We start from the raw sequence: 22,849 nt of genomic DNA, 5'->3' as shown, positions 1-22,849 counted from the left end.
AGTGATTTGAGGGGGGGGGGGTTGCTGAGAGTGATTGAAGGGCGGGGGGCTGAGAGTGATGGGGAGCTGAGATTACCCAGTGATTGGGGTGGGGGGGGAGCTGAGATTACCCAGTGATTGGGGTGGGTGGGGGGGGCTGAGATTACCCAGTGATTGGGGTGGGTGGGGGGGGCTGAGATTACCCAGTGATTGGGGTGGGGGGGGGGGCTGAGATTACCCAGTGATTGGGGTGGGGGGGGGGGCTGAGATTACCCAGTGATTGGAGTGGGGGGGGGGGCTGAGATTACCCAGTGATTGGGGTGGGGGGGGGCTGAGATTACCCAGTGATTGGAGTGGGGGGGGGGGGGCTGAGATTACCCAGTGATTGGGGTGGGTGGGGGGGGCTGAGATTACCCAGTGATTGGGGTGGGGGGTGCTGAGAGTGATTGGGGGGTTAGGGGGCTGAGAGTGATGGGGGGGGGGGGTGAGATTACCCAGTGATTGGGGTGGGGGGGGGGGGCTGAGATTACCCAGTGATTGGGGTGGGGGGTGCTGAGAGTGATTGGGGGGTTAGGGGGCTGAGAGTGATGGGGGGGGGGGTGAGATTACCCAGTGATTGGAGGGGGGGGTGAGATTACCCAGTGATTGGGGGGAGGGGTGAGATTACCCAGTGATTTGGGTGGGGGGTGCTGAGAGTGATTGGGGGGTTAGGGGGCTGAGAGTGATGGGGGGGGGGGTGAGATTACCCAGTGATTGGAGGGGGGGGTGAGATTACCCAGTGATTGGAGAGGGGGGGGTGAGATTACCCAGTGATTTGGGTGGGGGGTGCTGAGAGTGATTGGGGGGTTAGGGGGCTGAGAGTGATGGGGGGGGTGAGATTACCCAGTGATTGGAGGGGGGGGGTGAGATTACCCAGTGATTGGAGAGGGGGGGTGAGATTACCCAGTGATTGGAGGGGGGGGTGAGATTACCCAGTGATTGGGGGGAGGGGTGAGATTACCCAGTGATTGGGGGGGGTGAGATTACCCAGTGATTGGGGGGGGGCGGTGAGATTACCCAGTGATTGGGGGGGGGGTGAGATTACCCAGTGATTGGGGGGGGGGTGAGATTACCCAGTGATTGGGGGGGGGGGTGAGATTACCCAGTGATTGGGGGGGGGGTGAGATTACCCAGTGATTGGGGGGGGGGTGAGATTACCCAGTGATTGGTGGGGGGGGTGAGATTACCCAGTGATTGGGGGGGGGGTGAGATTACCCAGTGATTGGGGGGGGGGTGAGATTACCCAGTGATTGGGGGGGGGGGTGAGATTACCCAGTGATTGGTGGGGGGGGTGAGATTACCCAGTGATTGGGGGGGGGGTGAGATTACCCAGTGATTGGGGGGGGGGGTGAGATTACCCAGTGATTGGGGGGGGGGGTGAGATTACCCAGTGATTTGGGGGGGGCCGCTGAGATTACCCAGTGATTTGGGGGGGGGTGGGGTGGTGAGATTGCCCAGTGATTGGGGGGGGGTGGGGTGGAAAGGGACACAGGGGACTGTGATTACCCTGGAGTGATTGGGGGGGGGGCATTCAATATCCCAGTGACCGGGGTGGGGGGCAGCTTTGATTACTCTGGGAAGAGTGAGGGCAGATCTCAAAGGGGTGCTCGAACGCCCCTGGGGATGCGATTGCCCAGAGGAAGCTATTACATTCGGTGAGGGGGTGGGGCTGTGTTTTCTGTACCTGCCGTCTGCTCCAAGAATCAGATTACCTGTCCTTCCTGTTGAGGTTGACATTTGAAGGTCTTTGCACAGTGACCAGATTCTGAGCAGCTGGAGTGAGTCAATTCTTCAAGACGAAAGGGTTAAGAAGGCGGTGAGGGTGCAGTGAGATGGGAGTGAGGAACCAACATGCTGTGAGGGACACTGCAACAAGTTAATTGCAGTTCTTTGTTCTTGTTATAAGTAGACAACTTCTTAGAAATAGCCAGCTACTCAGTGGCCTGATTTTCTTAAGCCAGCTTCAGATTCCAGCAGGGACCTCTTTTGCGTCCCCATTACGTGATATTTAATGTAATTTTTGGTCACCTAAACTCCAGACCGAACGAGAACTTCTTTCAGCAGTTTGGTATCTACTTTTTGGGCCAGTGGACACTGGAAGAGGTATTATTAACCTATGAAACACGTGGAACGTAAACTCAATATTAAATCTCAGGGTGGATTATTCCAGAACCTACTTGGAAATGCCATGTAAAAGTCACCTTGGCTTATTTGAAAGCTGAGTTTCAGTGCCTGAGTTATTAGAACGCTGATGTAGAAATCTCATTAAAGCTAGAGTGAGCCATAATTTTCTTGACAGGGTAGTTTTACCTATAGGGGAAAGGAATTAAGGTTTATACCATGACCAGTTTTGAAGGTGTTTAGGTTTTAGTAATCGCGATGGAGTGGAAATTTGGATTGCCATGTTTCACTCTGATCTGTGATCGCCAGGATCAGGGTAGAGAATAGCTCCTTGGATATGCGCACATACTTCTGGTTATCTGTCTGCAATATAAATTTTGAATTTCTTGTAACCTAATCATCTTTAGAACAGGTTAGCTACTTGCTCTTTACCCAGCCCCTGCAATTAAAGCACTTCAGTTATTGAGCCTGCAGTTTTAACTCTAAAAGCTACTTTTCTATTTTTTGAGTGGTTTTTAGGAGTGCAGTTTGATCACTTTGTTGCCAGGTATTTGAACTGCAGTGAAATTAGTTCTGACAGAGTAGCTGATGCACGGTTTGATCTTCATCCAGCACATTGAAAGCATAAAGCAGATTTAACCTCCCAAAAAAGTTTCCCAGATTTCTGATTCTATAAGGAATGGAGGAATAGTAACTGAGGGCTAGAATAGAAGATGAGCAGATATGTAGCATCTTAAAAAAAAAATCAGTATTACATTAGCTGAGAAATCTGGTTTGGAAGCAGAAGGAGTGGCGACTGAATTTGGGTGGCCAAATGTTGGCCTGTCATTCCAAATCCGTGAAGTAAAATTTCTTAATTAGAACCTGACAGTCTACATTAAGTTTATTGCAATTACACAGTAGGTCCTTCGGCTTCTGAATATAGAAATGCTAGCTTAATGTTTTGGGAGTTGACTCTTCGTTAGAACATTGATCTGTTTTTCTCTTTTCAGGTGCGAACAATCTGTTTAATTGTTTCCAGAATTTTCTGCTTTTATTTCAGATTTTGAGGATTTGTAATACTTTGCATTTCTTTTATCTGTATTAAAGGTTTTGTGTGTCTGTCAGCATGTGATATTGTAGTGCCCCTCCAGTGTTGTTGATTGGCCTGTCATGACTGTGTGCAAGGACCAATCGTTCCAAGTCACACACCAACCTGACTTGGACATATCGCCGTTCCTTCATTGTCACTGGGTCAAAATCCTGTAACTCCCTAACTAACTACTGTGGGAGTACCTTCACCACATGGACTGCAGCAACTCAAGAAGGTGGCTCATCACCACCTTCTCAAGGGCGACTAGGGATGGGCAATAAATGCTGGCCTTGTTAGTGATGCCCATATCCCAAGAATGAATTAAAAATATAAATCACATCCCAACAATTCCGCAAGAACACACAAGGCAGCCATTTTAAAAAAATACTCTATATTTCCCATTTTTACCATATTCTCTTTTTTAGCATTCTTCACTTTTCTCCTGTGTGACCAGGTCCCAATCTGCTCAGCTTCTTTGCTGTCCCTGACCCGAATCTCCTCTCTTGAGAGTGGCTGCACACTGAGGTCTTGACTCATTTAGCTCTTGTCCCTTCCTTCCAATTTGAGACTCCTCAGCAAATGCATTTGTGCGGCTGTGAAATTAGACATGGACAGTGAACTCCACTCGCAAATTAGAAGTGGATTTACACAGAAACAGTGAGCGTTGAAAGAACATAAGCAAGGAGAAGACAGCAAAGTGAATCAAACGGTGATTTAAAAAATACGCAGACAAGATTGAAGAAAGTGTGTGACAGGCACGCAGATTGCAGATATACAGGGAGAAAGAGATACAGAAAGGCGCACAAACTATTACAGGAATGTACAGAGAGTGGGAGACATGAGAGAGTTGGTAGTAAGATGGACAGACATGGAGGAGAAGGGATAGAAAGAATACAATACTTGGGCAGAGAAAGTATGAAACCATACAGAGAGATTGCAAGAGCGAGAGAAGCAGAAAGAGTGTAAAAGTAATGAGAACTTGGAGGTGCAGTTATCGAATACTGCATTCTTCATGATAAAACAGCAAATTCTGGAAATGCTTTTATTTTAGATCTCCAGCATCTGTTTTTTCAATCTTGTTTGTATATCCTTGTGAATCTGACTGCGATGTTTTCATTTCCTCTTGTATAGATCCCAGTAGCTGCATCTTTTCTGTACTACATTTGTGGTCAGCAGGGCTGTTGATACGTCAGGGTCATTTAACTGCAAGAAGTGCCTTTAGTGTGAGATTTTCAATAAATCGGTGGAAGAATCCCTTTAGTATTATTAAACATTACAGAAATCAAAAGTTCCATCTAAAGCATTATGGAGAAATAAAACCTGAACCTAGAGCAGAACTTTTAAAGAATGCTGTTGGCAAAATAAACTGGAGTTTCTCTGAAATTTATTACTAATGACAGGAAACATGACCATAAATACTGAAATTGCACATTTAAAAGCCATTTACAGAAATAAGGTAATGAATTAGATGTAATTTTGTGCCCAATCACCGAAAAGGCTGATTTTTAGATTCCATAATTCCTATTAATTTTATTCATAAAATGTGTGAATTTAAATTTCTAGACAAGCACACTACTTTGAGAGTGCAATTAGTCAACTTTTATTAATTTAAGTATTGGGGTAGTTGTGTTGCTTAACTGAATGGTATCCATGTAGTTTGGATATTGTAAGGGACGGTATTTATGCTGTGTGCAAATCCTGCAAATTCAAGGCTTGATAGAAGTTGGGACTGGAAGCACAGTCGTAACGTACAAATCAGTGGCACCATATTACAAATTGGTATGATTAGCAGAGTTTTTCCCCAAAGGTTCCACATTTGCCAAGTCATCTAGCGGTTTGGTGTAAGCCAAGAAAGCTACACATGCTATTCCACTGAGCCCAAAATTTATTGTTACCTTAGGAACCATGAAAGAGGAGAAACTATAAAAGAGTGTAAATGATTAGGTAAGAACAGGCCATTTGACCTGTTTTAACCAACTCATTCCAACAGACCAAATGCAGTGGGCATTCTAGAAGGAGGTAAATAAGCACAGGTAAAACTTCCAAGAAAATAAAATCTCAATTTTTTTTTCATGATTAGTCTGATATTATAATCTAATTTGTTCAACCTGGCCACAAAAAAAGTGAGAGGTCATAAATATTATATAGTCTCTACTAAATCCAATAGGGAATTCAGGAGAAACTTCTTTACTCAGTGGTTAGAATGTGGAACGTGCTAGCACAGGAGTAGTTGAGGTGAATAGCAAAGATGCACTTAAGGGGAAGCTAGATAATTACATGAGAGAGAAAGGAATAGAAAGATATGCCGATTGGATTAGATGAACAGGGGTGGGAGGAGGTGGCTCATGTGGAGCATAAACAATGGCATAGATTAGTTGGTCCAAATGGCCTATTTCTATGCTGTAGACTCTATGTAACTCTATGAACCAGTCTTAAAACTACCACAGCAATATTGTCTCAACTCGTTCAAACGATATGATTTCCCTATAAGGTGCAGTTTTTCCATTTTATATGTACACTGGGATGCCCGTCTCTTTCCTCTCCTGTAACTCAACACTAACTCTTCCGACAACCCTGTTTGCCAATCCTCACCATGGAATCACAACCTGTTAATCCTTTGGGCTGATATCAATCCTAAAGCAAGTCTCTGTACAAATTTACCATGCTTCATAAAATAATATTGTAGGTGCAAATGATAGGTACGGTAGTGTGGTGGTTATTTTACTGGACTAATAATCTAGAGGTCTGTATTAATAATCCAGAGAACGTGAGCTCAAATCTCACCGTGGCAGTTTTGGAATTTGAATTCAGTTTTAAAAATCTGGGAGAAAATAAAGCTCCTATCGGTAAAACTGACCATGAAACTGTTGGAATGTCGTAAAAACCCAACTGGTGCAGTAATGTCCTTTAGGGAAGGAAACCTGCCGTCCTTTCCCAGTCCGGCCTATATATGACCCCAGTCCCACACCAATGTGGTTGACTCTTACCTGCCTTCAGAAGTGGCTTAGCATGCCACTCAGTTGTATCAAAGCGTTGCAGTGAATAATTGCAGCGGTTCAAGAAGGCGGCCCACCACCCCCTTCTCAAAGGCAACTAGGGACAGGCAATAAATGATGTCCTTGCCAGCGGCGCCCACGTCCTGAGAATGAAAGATAAAGCAATTAAATAATTTTCCAGTTTCTCCCTCTCCTGAAGGCGCTGATTCACGTTGGGTTCTGCAGGCACCAGCCTACTGTTGGTATCTCACTCAAGTAGACATCTTTCATATGTGAACCTACAATGTACGTGTTGGAAGACTGTTTTATTGTGGGTAGCATCACAGATGATCTCAAGCCTGCTTTTCCCTGATGTTCACTTTCCAGCAAGGATCATTGGATTGTGATCAGCAATGGAAGTCCTGCTGACTACTATTTCTCCTTAGACCAGGAATGCAGAAATCAGTTATGGTGCTCCTGCTGATGCTCTGACTTAAATCGGTTAACTCGGAGGCGGAAACAAATCTAAGATCTTCTCGGGCTGTGTCTCACTACCGCTTTGCAAAGAGCCATTGGAATAATTTAACCCTCAGGAAGTTAAAATTATACAAAGTCAGTAAGAGCCATGATATTAATAGAATATGTTTCTTTTGATCAGAAACTTGCCACTCACTCGTGACTTTTCACGTCATTTGTGGCATTTGAGGGCGTCCCCTTTTGAATTTTTTCTGGATTCAGTTATTATGCAGGAAATGAATGTTAAATAACTATAATTTCAACATTACTGTTATAATCTATATTGGACTAGAATTTTCTAGTAATCTGCATTATCACACAAATATATGGTAATGGCACATTAATCTTGTATGAATATTGTTCTGCATCGAGATCATGGAGTGGATTGACTATTAGAGTAAGCAGCCATGGCTGATGCTGACAAATTGGAGACTGTACTTTATTCCCTTTTATTTCATTTTCCACCACTCTATTTCTCATAGAATTGAAATTATTAAAAAAAATACCAGGGAGTGATTACAAGTCTGTAATCCAATTGACAGATTCAGCTGATGTTTTTGTATCCGTTGACTTTGCTCTCGTGGTTTGACATCTGAAGTCTTTAATTAGATTACACTCTTCGAATCACTGTCAGATATTCAATATTCTCTGTAATCTGTGTCAAGTATGCAGTGCACCAGAAATGGACCCCCCTTTTCAAACAAATCCACAGGCAATTTTATTTATTCTTCTGCCATGTCAATAACTTCAAATCACAAAACATATATTCCAATTTGGAGGAACTTAACTGAAGATACTTTATATAGTTCAGTCACAGTTTATAGGATAATTTAGATCCAATGTTAATTTCCCCCAATCAAGATGATCAGGGCTAGTCTTTCCAGTAAGATAAATCAAGTGGGGTTCTGATATGTTTACATGGTTGGGTTGATATTTTTGACAATTTCTAAAAGCACTTGTCAGCTTCTTTTATTGTCACTAAAAAGTTTGGCAGCATTGAATGTCTGAATGAGTGATTATGTTCTGGGATGAAGCCAGGACTAAATGAAATTGAAGAGATGATATCTGGTTACTTTGTGTATGACAGGATTTGATTAACCTCTTCCAGTAGCGTGTGCTGGAGTAGAACATTAGGACCACCCACACCACTGCTAATAAAGCAGAATTAAGTGATCTGAAAGATAACTAACCTCAGCATAATATCAGACTTGTTAGGATTCATTCAATCATGTTAGAATATTCTTGTTATGTTTCTACTTTGCTGTTTAGCCACCCGCCCATTATTTACTTATCCTTGCGCTCTGGGACTCTTCCTAAACCATTCTGTCTTCCTACATTTATGCCCACCTACAAGTTGTCTTAATAGCTTCCACTTCAACCACACCTTTGGTCATCTTCCTTAACTCTCCTCCTATTTCCTACTTAGTCTCTTGTTCTCCCTAGTGAAACACTGTGGAATTTTTGCTTTCTTATAGGTGCCAGTTGAAGTCGTCGTTAAGTAGTTTTGAAAAAGTTGATTTTCATAAGCTCAGTGTAGCCATCAGCTGTGCACTTTGTTTTGAAATATCCTGGCATTTTCTTCCGGAAATAAGTAGAAACTCGACCTGAAACAACAGTGAGCCTGGAACTGTTGCTGATAGCTACTGAAAAATGTGCGACAAATGAAATCCCAAAACTGCTGAACTTTGACATTTGCATTTTGAGCAGAATGTCTAACAACACAAGAAATTTGTTTCAACACTTTTGATCTAGTGTTATATTGAGTAATGAGTTTCCTGGAAAGACCCAGCAGTCAATAAGTGTGTGATAACAAAGCTTTCGAGCTTCCGCGATCACCCCAGCTACATTATTGGGGATCTTGGAATCAGAAGCCAGATCGTTATTTTGCACGCAGCATATGTTTTGCATTCGATTTTGGTCAAAAAACAACAAGCTAATGCAAACTCTATTTGGAAAATTTAAATGAAGACACACCTTAAAGATAGTTTTGCATTTGATGTACACTTGAGCATAGCAAGCATATTTGCCTGTAATATCTCCTGCTTGCAAGTGGTGCAGCAAGGTCCTATCTTTAGTACTGTCAGGAGAACCTGAGAATGTGTTGCACAATGTACGATGGTAGAAGTGGCCTTAGTACTGCCAGGAGAACCTGAGAATGTGTTGCACAATGTCTGATGGTAGAAGTGGCCTTAGTACTGCCAGGAGAACCTGAGAATATGTTGCACAATGTACGATGGTAGAAGTGGCCTTAGTACTGCCAGGAGAACCTGAGAATGTGTTGCACAATGTCTGATGGTAGAAGTGGAGCTGCTGGAGTTAAAATCAGATTTGATTTGAAATGGTATAGAGAAGAAACAGTATTACGGTGTTGAGAAGTAAGGAAGGCAGGCGATAAGAGTTCATTGGGAGCCCAATGTCTAGAGCTTAAATCTGACCATGTCCTCGCCCCTCCTCATCTCTTACCTCCTCCAGACCTACAACCTTCCGAGAGCTACGCGCTCCTCCAATTCTGGCCTCTTGCGCATTCCCGATTTTAATTGCTCTGCCGTTGGCTGCCTTGCCTTCAGCTGTCTCAGCCCTAAGTTCTGGAATTCCCTCCCCAAACCTCTGTGTGTGTCTCTCTCCTCCTTAAAGATGCTCCTTAAAACCTACCTCTTTGACCAAGCTTTTGGTCACCTGTCCTAATATCTCCTTATGTGGCTCGGTGTCAAATTTTGTTTGATTACACTCCTGTGATGCACCTTGGGTCGTTTTACTACATTAAAGGTGCTCTATAAATGCAAGTTGTTGGTGTAGAGAAAAGGCTAACGTCCTTCACAGGCAAGATCCAACCAAGTCCAAAGATAATGTAGCTTGAATTGCAGAGAAACCATCTGAATTGGGTTCAGCCCAGTGAAGGTTATGTTGAGGACTGCATACAGCTGAACAGTTGTGATTATGTTCTGTGGCTTTGGCCCCAGTTGGTGTCAGTGCCATACAGATCCTCCACTTTTGACTTTTCTAATTTACTTTCCTGGCATTCACTGTTGTTAGCATAAGTGTTGTCCAATACGTTAGCCACATTGCATTTTTGATAAGTAAATAAAAATGAGTAATAGACACCGTCATTGGGCATGTGATCTCATTGCGTCTATATGCACTTCAAGTGCATTTGTTGGTAAAATGGTAAGATGAGAAGCAGAGTGTGAGTGTGCTTTTTGATTGTTGTGTGTACTTTGCTTCCCTGGCTACTGTTAAAATGGTGTGTAACATGGGTGTAAATTTTGGACTTCAGAACTGTGGAAACACCACCAACATTGTATGGAGAGGGGAGTTGTCATCGTGATCAGCTCGACCAATCGTAATAACGTCTCCAGGCCATCAGAAGAAAGCAAACCCGACCATTATGAGCAGCTTCAACGTGGCACATCATGGCAATGGGCAAGCAGCATCCAGCCTTGTTCCGGTTGGAGAACAGAGGCGGGTCTGGCACGTCTCGTTGTGCAAGTCAACATTTGCTGCAGTCACTCTGATAAAGTCAAAGTACTGCTTGTAACTGCTGGACAAAAACCTAGAAGCTGCTCTAAGATGTGCTGTGTCTGATAAATTCGTGTCAGAATTCTAAACTTTGGTGAAAGAAAGACTGCAGAGTGTCACACTAAATGGTGGTAGATGTTTGTTAAGTGAATATACACGTGAAGTACATTTACGTGTATTGTTTGTAAGTTTTTTTTTACTGAAATTAGCGCATGTGGCTAAAATGGTGTCTCCGTAGCCACACCTGTGGCTAGTCAGCAATTTCTATTGGACAACACTGGGCTAAAGTAACTAGGACTAAACTGTATAAAAAAGATATTAGTTTAAAATGCACAGTTTAATTTTTCTGGTACCTTGCACCATCATTCCTTTTGCCATTTAATCACTCCTGCCCGCCACCCCATCACAGACCTTCCCCTTTGTTCTTTCCCTGCCCCCTTTTCTCTGGCTCTCTACGTGCTTAAAAGCTGTTCATCTCTAACATCTTCCAGTTCTGATGAAAGGTCATCGACCTGAAACATTAACTCTGTCTCTCTCTCTCCACAGATGCTGACTTTTTCCAGCAATTTCTGTTGTTCTTTTAGTTTTACTAATGGCAATTTACTAAGATTATGCTTCAAGTTTGGAGCACCACAGATGATTATCACTGTTTTGTTCTATACTGTCTTGTGATACTTGCCAGTGTATAGTGATGTATCTAAGTGTGGAACACGATGTAGCTAAAGGTAGAACAGTGTAAATTCTATTTGAAAAATGTCAGTAAAACTTGGTGAGCAGAATTGCGGTTTGCTTTTGAGAAAAGGCAGTGTTCATAGGAACAGGAGTAGGCCATTCAGCCCCTCGGGCCTGTTCCGCCATTCAGCCCCTCGGGCCTGTTCCACCATTCAATTAGATCATGGCTGATCTGATTCTTAACTCCATCTACCTGCCTTAGTTCTGTAGCCCTTAAAACCCTTGCCAAACAAAAATATACCAATCTCGGTTTTGAAATTTTCAATTGACCTAACCTCAACAGCTTTTTGGGAGAGAGTTCCAGATTTCCACTACCCTTTGTGTGCAAGTGCTTCCTGATATCACCCCTGAACGGCCTAGCTCTAATTCTAAGGTTATGTCCCCACCAGAGAAAATATCTCTCTACCTATTCTATCAAATCTTTTAGTCACCTTAAACACCTCAATTAGATCACCCCTTAATCTTCTATACTTGAGGAAATGTAAGCCTAGTCTATGCAACCTGTCCTCATAATTTAACCCTTTAAGCCACATTCAGTGGTACCTTTTGCAGAAAGACAGAATCTATGTTTTTATGCAGTTTATATGCAAAAAAAAATAACATCGGGTATCCATGAATCTCAGAATGTGACATGAATTTATATTTCTTTGCTTTGCTAGTGTGGGTTCTGGTATCTTGTACCGACTCAACCTGTTCAAGTAGAAGTAGTTAAGCCAGGTGAAGCTTGCCAGACATATCGTTGAGATTAAAATGGGGACAATCTGGTGACATTGGAATCAAAGCCAAATAATGTACTTGGATCTCAATGTGAGTGTTAATTAAGATTCTTTATAATGCAAATGCAAAGTTTGGCAGGGGTATAAATGGTTCGCAGTTGCAATCTGCAGAACAATATTTGAGAATAAATCTCTAGGATATTTTGCAGCTTGCGGCTCTAGCAGAGTTCTGCATATTTGTTTAAATTAACATTCAAGTATAACTGGTGGGATCCCCACTTAGGGTCTGACTAGTTGTGAGAGGTGTTATACACAGTATTAAACATCACTGCAGGACCACACATTTTCTAACAAAATCGGGTGTGTTACTAACATTAACAGTTTTAAAAAAAACTTTTCTGCTTTCTGTTTCTATTTTTGTAACATTGTACTCATGCATAAAGGGCAAAGCAATAATATTATACTAAATATACATTTCCTGTTAAACGTACCCTCTTTACCATCTTCATACTTCTCTTGACGCATCTACTTTTTGAAGGATTTCCACAATCACCTTGGTCGGCAGTTTCATGGGGAGAAAGGGGAAAGAGGAGGGATTTCTGTCAGGTTTGCTCACATTTCTGGTTTGCTGCATTTGCAGAACTAGTAGATTGTGGAATTTGTCTGAGGCCTAATGTCTAATATACACAGAATATTACATTGTGTGTTTGGCAGATGTGAATGACAGATTTAAAAGAAAATTAAAGACTCCAGGTGCCTGGAAACATACAGCTCGTCTCTGTCTGAAGTAAATGCCCATACCTGAAACGTGATCCAATATACTTGAATACTGACAACTTTATTGCTGCATTTCAGTATTACAGTCAGTGCGTATTTTCTGTATTTCCTGCTGTCTAATAATACAGGTGAAAGAAACTGAAATGCTTCTGTCCATTGGGATCTGTGTTTTTGCTGTATTTTAGTAGAGTTAAAATGGTATAAAGTATTTATTTTCTTTTAATCTACACAGATTTTTAGTACTTTTTTTTCCATCCTTGAGTCACTGATTGCACCACTATTTTATTAAAACATCTTTGAATATGAAATGTGTGTTGATATTCTTATCCACACTTGCCACTTAAATTCAAAAATATGCTGAAATCCTGCAGTTAAATCTCTCCTAACTCTAGCCTGGACTAGCTGTATCTGGTGGTGGATGATTAGGGGGAGCAGCAGTCTTGGCTGGTGGAGCATGAATATGCTTTTGTGCTCTTGCTACAGTGAAGTGTTTTTTTTAAATGCAATAGATCTATTGTGCCCCTTCAGTTGGCCCTCCCGAGATTACTGGATATAACCATTTTCCTACAAGGCAAGGCCTGTTTGGTTCAGTTGTCAAAAATAGCTTGTAACTGTAAAAAGGAGTCTGTTTTGAGGACTATTAGCTGGCTGGTCATAGTGTGTGAGGCTGCTTTTCCCCACGGGGTGCGTGCTTACAGTGCCAAGGCAGCGCGTTTTAGTTGTCTGACTTTTGTTGAGGCTTTTAGTCTCTGTTAATGTAATGGTAATAAAAACAGAAAATGCTGGAAATACACAGTAGGGCACTCTGCATCTGAGAAGAATGTTTAAGTTAATGCTTTTGTGGGATCCTTTATCAGAAATCCCTGGCTTCTCGTGAGAAAAATTGGTCAATTTGGGCTGCCTAATGTGAAGATTTGAGACTTTTCCCTCCTGAATCTTTCTTGGTTAACCTCACTTGAGAGCATTGGGCTGAGTGTTGAACTGAACACCGTGCTATGACCGCGCTATGCTGTCTGGATCGGCTTCAAATTCTCTCAGCTCGCTCCCTAGCAGCTCAGGTTGATCTCGCCAACTCGTTCATTCGAGGGCTTAAAAGTGATGCAGATTCGAGGTAAAACCTGGAAGTGAATAAGTAATTGGCCGAAGCGCTGAAAGGGGGTAAGGAGAGCGAGAGGAAAGCGGGACGAAGATAGTACTGACTGGATTGCCGAGGGTTCGGTATTGGGGAACTATACTGTTTCTAAACTTAATACAAATTAATCAAATTCAAAGTACTAAACTGAGGGATCAACCTAGCGAAGCAGCCAGTGACGTACAAAATGAACCAAGTAAAGTCTGTAATAGTGGCAGATTAAATTCGTGCATGTGAAATTTAGTAGAAATAAGTGGGCACATTGGAAGAAAAATGAGCAATGTATGATGCTGAAGTAGCTACAGGTGAATTTGAGCTGTATCTAGAGGTGTTAATAGATTCTATGGTTAACATGTTCAGTCACTGGAGCAACAATCTACAAAACAAATGGAATAGTGGAGCAATAGTTGGAGGATATTATGCTAAAATTATGTAGAGCTCTGATCAAACTGCATTATTTCTGGTTACTGAGACACAAGGAGACAATTGGCAAGAAAAGGTTAAAAATAAACTCCAATCAGTGCAGATGACAGTTTCTACATTTTTCTGAATTAATTTGATAGTAAGTAGTTTTTGTAGCAAAAGTAATTGATTTGAAATGTATCTTCCTTTGAAATTGAACTAGGCACTGTTATGAACAGGGTGTTTTTTTAATTTGATTTAGAAATATTTTCCAGTAGTTTTACTTCTACATAGGTATTATCAGTTGGGTTAGTTCAGCTTTGTGAAGTTTATTAAGAGCCAGTAATTTTATTTCTATTTGCAGGAGAGCTCACACCTTGACCGTGTTATTCATCCTCACTTGTGCACTGGTTTATGTTACTCTGTTGGAAGAAACCCCTCAGGACACCGCCTATAATATTAAGAGGTAAGTGGAGGCTTCTTGCAAGCAGCTAATGTAATATTCCGCTTCAGTGGTGAAATCAGCTGCAATCACAAATTTTACTTTCAGTTTTCCATATCTTGCCCCTTTCAAATCACTCAAGAATGCTGGGCAGAGCTGTGCTCATCTCTGATTTAGCAGGTCGGGTGACGGAAGTTGCATGTGGCAAGGTCCACAAGCTCTATTCCATCTCTGAGTTGCAGGTGGTACACTTAGTCCACAACTTTATGTATTTTAATATAGACCCTCTTCAAAATTATATACTTCGCTCTTCACAATGGTAGAAGGGAAAATTTAAATTGAAGAATCATTTAAAGTGATCTGTGACTCCGGCTTCCTGTAAGCCCTTTGGAGGCTTGTTTGGAAAATGGAGAGCTGGTCTTCTGTGCATTTGAGTCGGGCTCCCATGGATCAACAGGTGATTGGAGACGCAGGACAGCGGTGCAGAGAGGCTGGTTTGGTATTGCTCTCCCAAAACGAGATCTTTGAAAGTCGCCAATATGCTAGTGGGGAGCATTGCTTGGGGAATAAGAATAATTGCTGACGGAGCCTACGATTTGGGTGGCTGAGATGTCTGGCAATGAACAGACGTTTCGCATGAAATGCTGCCTGTATCCCATCAAGTCCAACTTGTCCATCACCCCTGTCTTTGCTGACCCACATTGGTTCCCAGTCCTCCAATGCCTCAAATTTAAAGTTCTCATCCTTGTGTTTAATCCCTCCATAGACTTGCTCCTCCCTTTCTCTCTAGCCTCCTCAAGCCCTGCAACCACTTCTCCCCCCTCCCCCTCACCTCCCCAAACTCTCTGCTCCTCTGCCTCTTATTCAACCCCCTTCCCTTTGTCTCACCCTTGGCGGCTGTATCTTCAGCCGTCTAGGTACCACTATCGGGAATAAACTCCTCTGCTTCTCCTCCTTTCTTGCCTCCTTTAAGATCCTTCTTAAAACACAGCTCTTTGACTAAGCTTTTGGCCACATGTCCTGATCTCTACTACTTTGGCTTGACATCTGTCTTATACCGCTCTGTAACATTTTTCTATGTTAAAGGCACCACATAAATGCAGATTCTTGATCTATGTATTAAGCGTTACGAGTAGGAACTTGGAAAGTTTACATCAATGTGGATCTTGGTGGGGATTAGGGGATATTCAGGTAGTTACACCTTGCAGTGGGGAGTACCACGTGGAGTGGTTTGCTGAGTGTTGGTACAGTAAGTGGAGTTTTTAGGAGGGTGGACTTCTCCATCTGCCAGTTTGGGTGGATTCCACTCAGTTCTCTTCTGTACTTGTCTGAATCTACAGACTCTGTTTCCTTTTTTTCTTGAACATAATCATTAAAAATCTTTCTCAGTGTCAATAAGCTGCAGATACTGCTCCTTTTCAGTTATACACAACTGTACAACATCAAGTTTATTGCCCGAGTAGAGGACAGGCTGAGCTCCTCAAAGTTTTGAGTGCAGCTGCTGGGGTGCTTCACATGATGCTACTGAATGCTGATAGTTTCTCAAATATTTTTTTTTGGTTACAAAATTCTGTTGTATGAACAGAAAGCACAATTGAGATCCGTGGAATATTCAGTTTATTCCACGTCGTGAAGGCCAGTAAGGCCTTTACCCCTTGAGATCTGAGGACCTGTGTTTAAGAAAATTTCAGTAAAAGCATTAAACTGGTAACAATAAACTCTGCTATTGGTCAATTCCTTTTGATCTTTAAAGAGCACAGTGATTATCTTGTTGTATTTTGACAGGAAATATTCAATATTGGTCAGCACCTGCAAAGGTGTAACTCCTAATGAATGTGGTTGAGTCAGGCGTTTCTTAATCTAGCAGATTGTGTGCTGTCCTAACTAGTTTTTCTACCACTCAACCTCGATATGCAGTACAAACAATTGACCCCTCAACTATTGGGGCTTATTCAATACGATTTAAAATAGCTCAATATGCTACAGTAATAATTCTGTCCATTTGTTTCGAACCATAATTCATTATTACTTAGTTTGTAACACAAATCAGTCTTTGGAGCTGATGTTAAGATGGTGGTCTTAAAGAAGCTGAATTTTATGCACTATGCCAAGAGAAAATAAGGGGTATAATGAAATGGGAAGTTTGTGCAGTAAGTTGGGTGTGTTGTTACATTTATGTTGAGTGCCATAAAGTGGGATATACTAATGTTTGATTCCTCTCCTCCTGCTCCCTCCCTCTCCACCATCTGAGCTTCACTGCTTGTGAAGAGAAAATCCGAGAAGGAATTTCCACAGGGCCACTATTGAACATGGTTCCTATGTTTTGGCCCAAACTCAGCAGAAAAAGTTGGGAGCAGGTTATTCACTTGCACTGGAAAAAGTGGAGGGGGGAGGTGAGAGAAGTAGAGAATCAAAGGAACATTGAAACATAGGAACATGTTTCCTATGGCCATTCAACCCCTCGAGCCTGTTCCACCATTCAAGTAGACCATGGCTGATCTGTGTCTCAACTTCATTTATCCGCCTTTTCTCAATATCCCTTGATATCCTTATTTGATTAAAAACCTGTCGATCTCGATCTTGAAAATTCAGTTGACCCTGCAACCACAGCCTATTGGGGAGAGAATTTTAGATTTCCACTACCCTTTGTGTGGAAAAAGTGCTTCCTTATTTCACTCCTGAATGGCCTAGCTCTAATTTTTAAGATTGTGCCCCCCTTGTCCTGGATTCTCCACCATGAGTGTGTCTTCCAATATTGCGCTCTGTCTTTATTTCAATACTTAAGTTCTGTGTAGACAACTTCGATGGAGATAGCCTGATGAGCTTGTAAAGCAAATGCTGTCAACTCTCAGTATGTTGACAAAGCCTGCAGCCTTTGTAACTCACTGTGGCAGCTATGTTCTGTATCTTTGTTTCATCTTCTGACTCAGTAACAATTTTGTTCTGGAAGAATATTGAGCAAGGTTGATAATGAAGTTAGGGTTTTTTTGAAGGGTTGAAGGTTGGAAACCCGCTCCAACAGCAGTTGTTGAGGAAGGTGATGAACCTTCAGGCCTTGTTAAAGGACTGGCTTTTCCCTGTGTGGTAAATAGACCTGACTCATTCTTGACCTTTTGATGAGCTGCATTCCTCCTGCTTATGGACAGTGCAGGCTACATATGGCGGCAGAAGTTAGTCACTGCATCCTGAACTGTAGTAACCGATCAGATGATGAATAATTACATTCTCCCATAATTTTAAATAGTTGTTGTAAAAATGCGTTGTTTTGGAGTTTATGTAGGGAACAATAATGGATCATGTACAAGGCCAGAATCTCGCTTTGATATTCAGGTGATGCAATAAACTTCAAGAGTCAAGCTTAATCAGTTTGTGATGATCATGTACATCTTGGAATGAGAATATTGCCTTCAGACCACTTTCATGTATCTTTTAAAATAAGGTTGAGTTATCGAGGCAATTTTTATTCCAGTTTCTTCTTTCTTGTTTTGCTGCCATGGGTGTACCGATGAGCAATTGGTTGTGCACTTCATGTCATTAGTTTGTAATGACATCTATACTGAAGGACGAACGGTTGACAACACTGCAAATTTAAGGTAATCCCACTCAGTTACTTAGATATAAATCCAGGGTGTATTAAAACTCAACTGTGTCAAAATGATTGGATTTGAGTTGTGAATAAATAAAATTAGATATAAACAATTCTGTTTTGAAGTTGCTGCATATAAATGTTTTTTAGGGTTTAATTTTCCCTTGTTCTGCACATTCCACACATGCGTGTGCACATTTTTGCATTGTGGTCATTTCTTCGACTCCCTTCCCCCCTCCACTTTGCCAAGTGCATCTGTGCAGTCATTGTGCTCAACTGTTTTTGTGCCTCATTGAATGCATTTAATTAGTAGTGCAAGCAACAAGCTTCTGATTTTTGTGAGTAATTAAATAAAACCTGATTGAGCTCCATTTTAAGTGTGGGAGGTATAGCTAGGTCACAGTAATCTGTTCCTGAACAAAAATGGAAGTAGGTTCCCTTTGCTTAGATGCAGGGCAGACAGAATGCTGATCGGGAGTGAAACAGAATCTAAAATGGATATATTTTAGTTTAGTTAACCAATGAGAGGGAAGGTGGGCATTACTATAAGAAGTATTTCATGTTTTGATGTACTTATCTCCCTTACATACTTTTTTAAAAGAGAAACAAAAACATTTTGCTTCCTTAGATTCCTATTTGTGCATGTGGAAAAGCAACCTTGTGGAGACCCACTAGGTCGTATCTGGATCATGAGTGGGTTTATATTCTTCCTAGTCTTGAGTGTCAGTCTTGTTGCTGAAATGTGAATACACAGTCTGATATTTTTTGAGCATTTTTAACTATACTAAAGAGCATGCATTAACACTATCTTTTGACGGACGTAATTTGTCAAAAAGATGCAGCCCATGCCCTGACTCATTGAAGTTGCATGCGATGGAACATTTCTCCCACCATGTATTCTAATGGTGTGATAACATTTTTTTCTCCTATACGGTGTCATTTCACTGTCTCAACAATAAACATTCCAACTTTTATTAATGAATCACCCTTTCCTGGGATTGTTCTTCCTTCCTCGCGTTTGCTTACCATTTTATCCCTTTGTTCCTATTTTTCTGTCTTTCTTGCCTTGGCTTACCATTGACTCCTTTTGTACCTAGGTGCAAACAGTTTATTTTTGTGCAGCCATTCAACTGTGTAACCGTGAACTACATTTTTGCTCTTTTTTGATGCGTGGCCACTGTTTTACTATTGCAATTCCAAAAGTTGGGAAAAATATCAACTTAACGTGCACTTGCATGATGAGCAGACAGATTAGCATTTATCGACGGAACAACAAAACTGGTGCCCTGATGTTATAGACAAATGCTGCTGATTTGGTCTATAAGATCATAGGGTGAGAGGGCCTGGAACAGTCTAATACATCGGTAGCATTTAATATGCTGGCAATGGAGTCGGTAAACTGTGAGGAGGAATGCTTTGTGGGAACATAACGATATTGGTGGCTGCATTTTTATTTTAACGCTTTTCAATTATGAAAGTGGCTCAATATATAAAAAAGGTTCTTATTAAAACACAGACACTGATTATAGCTCTGAGTCCCAGAATTAACTGTTGCGATTTAGTTTTCCTTCTGTTGCCCCAGTCGATGGTTCACTTTGGCCTGCGGCTGCTAGTTGAATGACCATGTACTCACTCTGGAGGGAAACTGATTTATTCTTTCATACCTTCACTCCACTAATCCACAGTGAAACAGTGCTTCTAAAGATCTGATCGATAACTTTGTGGCATGGCATGTAGCTGGTGAAAGCTGCTCTGCATGAGTGTCTTCACCTCCGATTGCCTTAAAGCCTTTTAGTGCACAAAAAAGATTGGCGATAAGATAAACAAAATGTCTTTTAAAACATACATTAGCAATTTGGTATCACTAAAAGGTTATCTTCAGTTGACGTTAGAGCATTAAAGCGGGATTATTCAGCAAGGACAGTATTAATCAGATTACTGCAATAAATCGAGCAGAGGCTATAAGCACGGGGTGGGGGGAGGGGAGGTCTTCCTTTAAGGCGCTCCTTAAAACCTCCCTCTTGGACCAAGCTTTTAGTCACCTGTCCTAATATCTCCTCCTTTAGCTTGGTGTCACTTATTGTCTTGGTCACGCTCCTGTGAAGCGCCTTGGGACATTTTCCTAAGTTCTATATAAATGCAAGTAGTTGTTGTATTTGAGGAAGATTCTGCAAAGTTGAAGTTTCTATTTCAGCCAACCTATTAAATAGAAGATATTTGATCGGGTCTGCTGAGTTGAGACAGTTATTTCCATAAGTATGAATTCCTGGAAATCACCTGTGCTCAAAAATTCTTCTCTTCATGCCAGAAGTGTAGCAAATCTGTGTATTTATTTTCTCGTATTTGTGATCCAAAAATATTAGTTTCTGATTTGTATAATCCTTGTGGGTTTCCCTTCTTGCTTCAGAGTTTGAAGTCATTACATTCCTACCCTATGAACCAAAACTTGAGATAAAGTATAAACATGTAACCAAACACTTTGGGTATAAACAGAATGCAGAACTACATATTGAGGTTGAAGTAGATTTTCATTCCCCAATTGAGCTAACCTGTGTAGGTCATTTGTAACTTTTTGGATTAAAGTTGTGTTCACCCTTTCTAATGAATAAAAAACAATCAAATGTTTGTGGATGGTACTTTGAATTTTTTTTTTTGCATGGATTTCTGTAAAGTCTTAAACATGCCTTTAAATGAACTCTTGATCGCCACCAATATTGCTATTAACTGTAATACCACATTTTACTGTAAGAAAAAGAATATGGACTCTTTGAGATCCAGATGTGTTCTGCTGCTCTAAGTGGCACAAACTCCCTGTGCCCAAATTGGCATGTGGGTCACTAAGATCCATCTTGATGGGGAAAGTTCCATTCAGATACATGTCGAGGCCTCTCTATATTAGCTGGCAGGTGGTCTCTCCTGTTGATTCTCCCACCTCTCTTTCACTTCTCTTGGTTTATTTCACCATTTTCCCCCTGTCTCCACCTACCCTCTCTGTTGAGGTTAGGAACATAGGAACAGGAGTAGGTCATTTAGCCCCTCGAGCCTGTTCTGCCATTCAATGAGATCATGGCTGATTTGTGACCTAACTCCATATACCCGCCTTAGCCCCATATCCCTAAATATCTTTTGTTAACAAAAATGTATCAGTCTTAGATTTAAAATTAACAAATAAGCTAGCATCATCTGCTGTTTGCGGAAGAAAGTTCCAAACTTCTACCACCCTTTGCGTGTAGAAGTGTTTCCTAACTTCACTCCTGAAAGTCCTGGCTCTAATTTTTAGGCTATGTCCCCTAATCCTAGATTCCCCAACCAGCAGAAATAGTTTCTCTCTATCTACCCTATCAGTTCCCCTTAATATTTTGAAACCTTCGATCAAATCTCCCCTTAATCTTCTAAATTCCAGGGAATACAACCCTAGTTGGTGTAATCTCTCCTTGTAATTTAACCGTTGGAGTCTAGGTATCATTCTAGTAAATCTACACTGCGCTCCCTCCAAGGCCAATATATCCTTCGTAAGGTGCGGTGCCCAGAACTGAACACAGTACTCCAGGTGTGATCTAACCAGGGATTTGTATAGCTGTAGCATAACTTCTACCCCCTTGTATTCTAGTCCTCTAGATATAAAGGCCAGCATTCCATTAGCCTTTTTGATTATTTTCTGTACTTGTCCATGACATTTTAAAGATCTATGTACATGAACCTCTAAGTCTCTTTGGACCTCCACTGTTTCTTTTCATAGTCCCTTTTTGTAGCTCTTACCTGTTTTGTCACCCTTTGCTGTTCTTTGTATCTCTCCCAGTCGCCAGGACCTGTCCTATTCTTTTGCATTTTTATATGCTTTTTCTTTTAGTTTTATGTTGCCCCTTACCTCTTTTGTCATCCATGGCTGTTTTTTGGCAAGTAGAGCTCTTGCCCCTTTGGGGTATAAACTGGTTCTGTATCATGTTAAGTTCTTTTTTGAACACCTCCCACTGATCATCTGTTGTTTTACCCTTTAATAGATTTGCTCAGTTTACTGTGGACAGTCTCTGTCTCATCCTGTTGAAGTCAGCCTTATTTAAATTTAAAATCTTAGTATCTATTACAGGTTTCTCCCTTTCAAACACAACGTTAAACTCGATCATATTATGATAAATGTTCACGCACCGTTAGGCTGTTAACTAAGTCTGGCTCGTTACTCACTATTAAATCTAATGTGGCCTGCCCCCTTGTTGGTTCTAGGACATATTGTTGCAGAAGGCTGTCCTGAACACACAAGAAATTTGTTACCTTTCTGACATGACCTCGTCTGCTTATCCCAATCTATATGAAAGTTTAAATTCCCCCATTAAACCCACTCTGACGTTGCTACATGCTCGTCTAATCTCCGCGTTTATACATTCTGCCACTTCACAGCTGCTACCAGGGAGCCTATACACAACTCCCGCTACAGTCTTAAGTCCTTTTCTATTTCATAATTCCACCCATAAAGTCTCCACTGCCTGCTTACCTCTTGTTATATCCTCTCTGATCATTGAAGTAATTTCATCCTTAATCACTAAGGCTACTCCTCCCCCCTACTAGTTTCCCTATCCCTCCTATAGACCTTATAACCTGATATATTCAGTTCCCAGTCCTGACCATCTTGCAGCCATGTCGCAGTAATAGCTACTATGTCGTTCCCTCTAAGTTGAATTTGCGCCTGCAATTCATTCAGTTTGTTCTTTATACAAACGCACAGAGTATAAGGAACACTTATTTGGGACACGTACCCTAACCTGTCCTGCTCTAGACTTGTTTTTCTCGCACATTTCTTATTTCTCTCTCCTGATTTAATTACTTTACATCCTTTAGTTTTCTGTTTA

At 41.5% G+C, this 22,849-nt stretch overlaps 1 protein-coding gene across 1 annotated transcript in view; it reads left to right on the top strand.

Annotated features, from left to right (window-relative positions):
- The window catches only part of ptdss2 (phosphatidylserine synthase 2), an 85,613-nt gene that overhangs the window by 11,370 nt on the left and 51,394 nt on the right, over positions 1-22,849 (top strand). Inside the window, exon 2 of the mRNA XM_067993706.1 lies at positions 14,342-14,443. Coding sequence (XP_067849807.1) covers positions 14,342-14,443 — 102 coding nt within the window. The remainder of the gene's footprint in view (positions 1-14,341; positions 14,444-22,849) is intronic.

This window comes from Heptranchias perlo, chromosome 12 (assembly GCF_035084215.1).
Source record: "Heptranchias perlo isolate sHepPer1 chromosome 12, sHepPer1.hap1, whole genome shotgun sequence".
NCBI classification, from domain to species: domain Eukaryota; kingdom Metazoa; phylum Chordata; class Chondrichthyes; order Hexanchiformes; family Hexanchidae; genus Heptranchias; species Heptranchias perlo.
The sequence above is the reverse complement of the archived record's forward strand: the minus strand, read 5'-3'. Positions and strand labels throughout refer to the sequence as shown.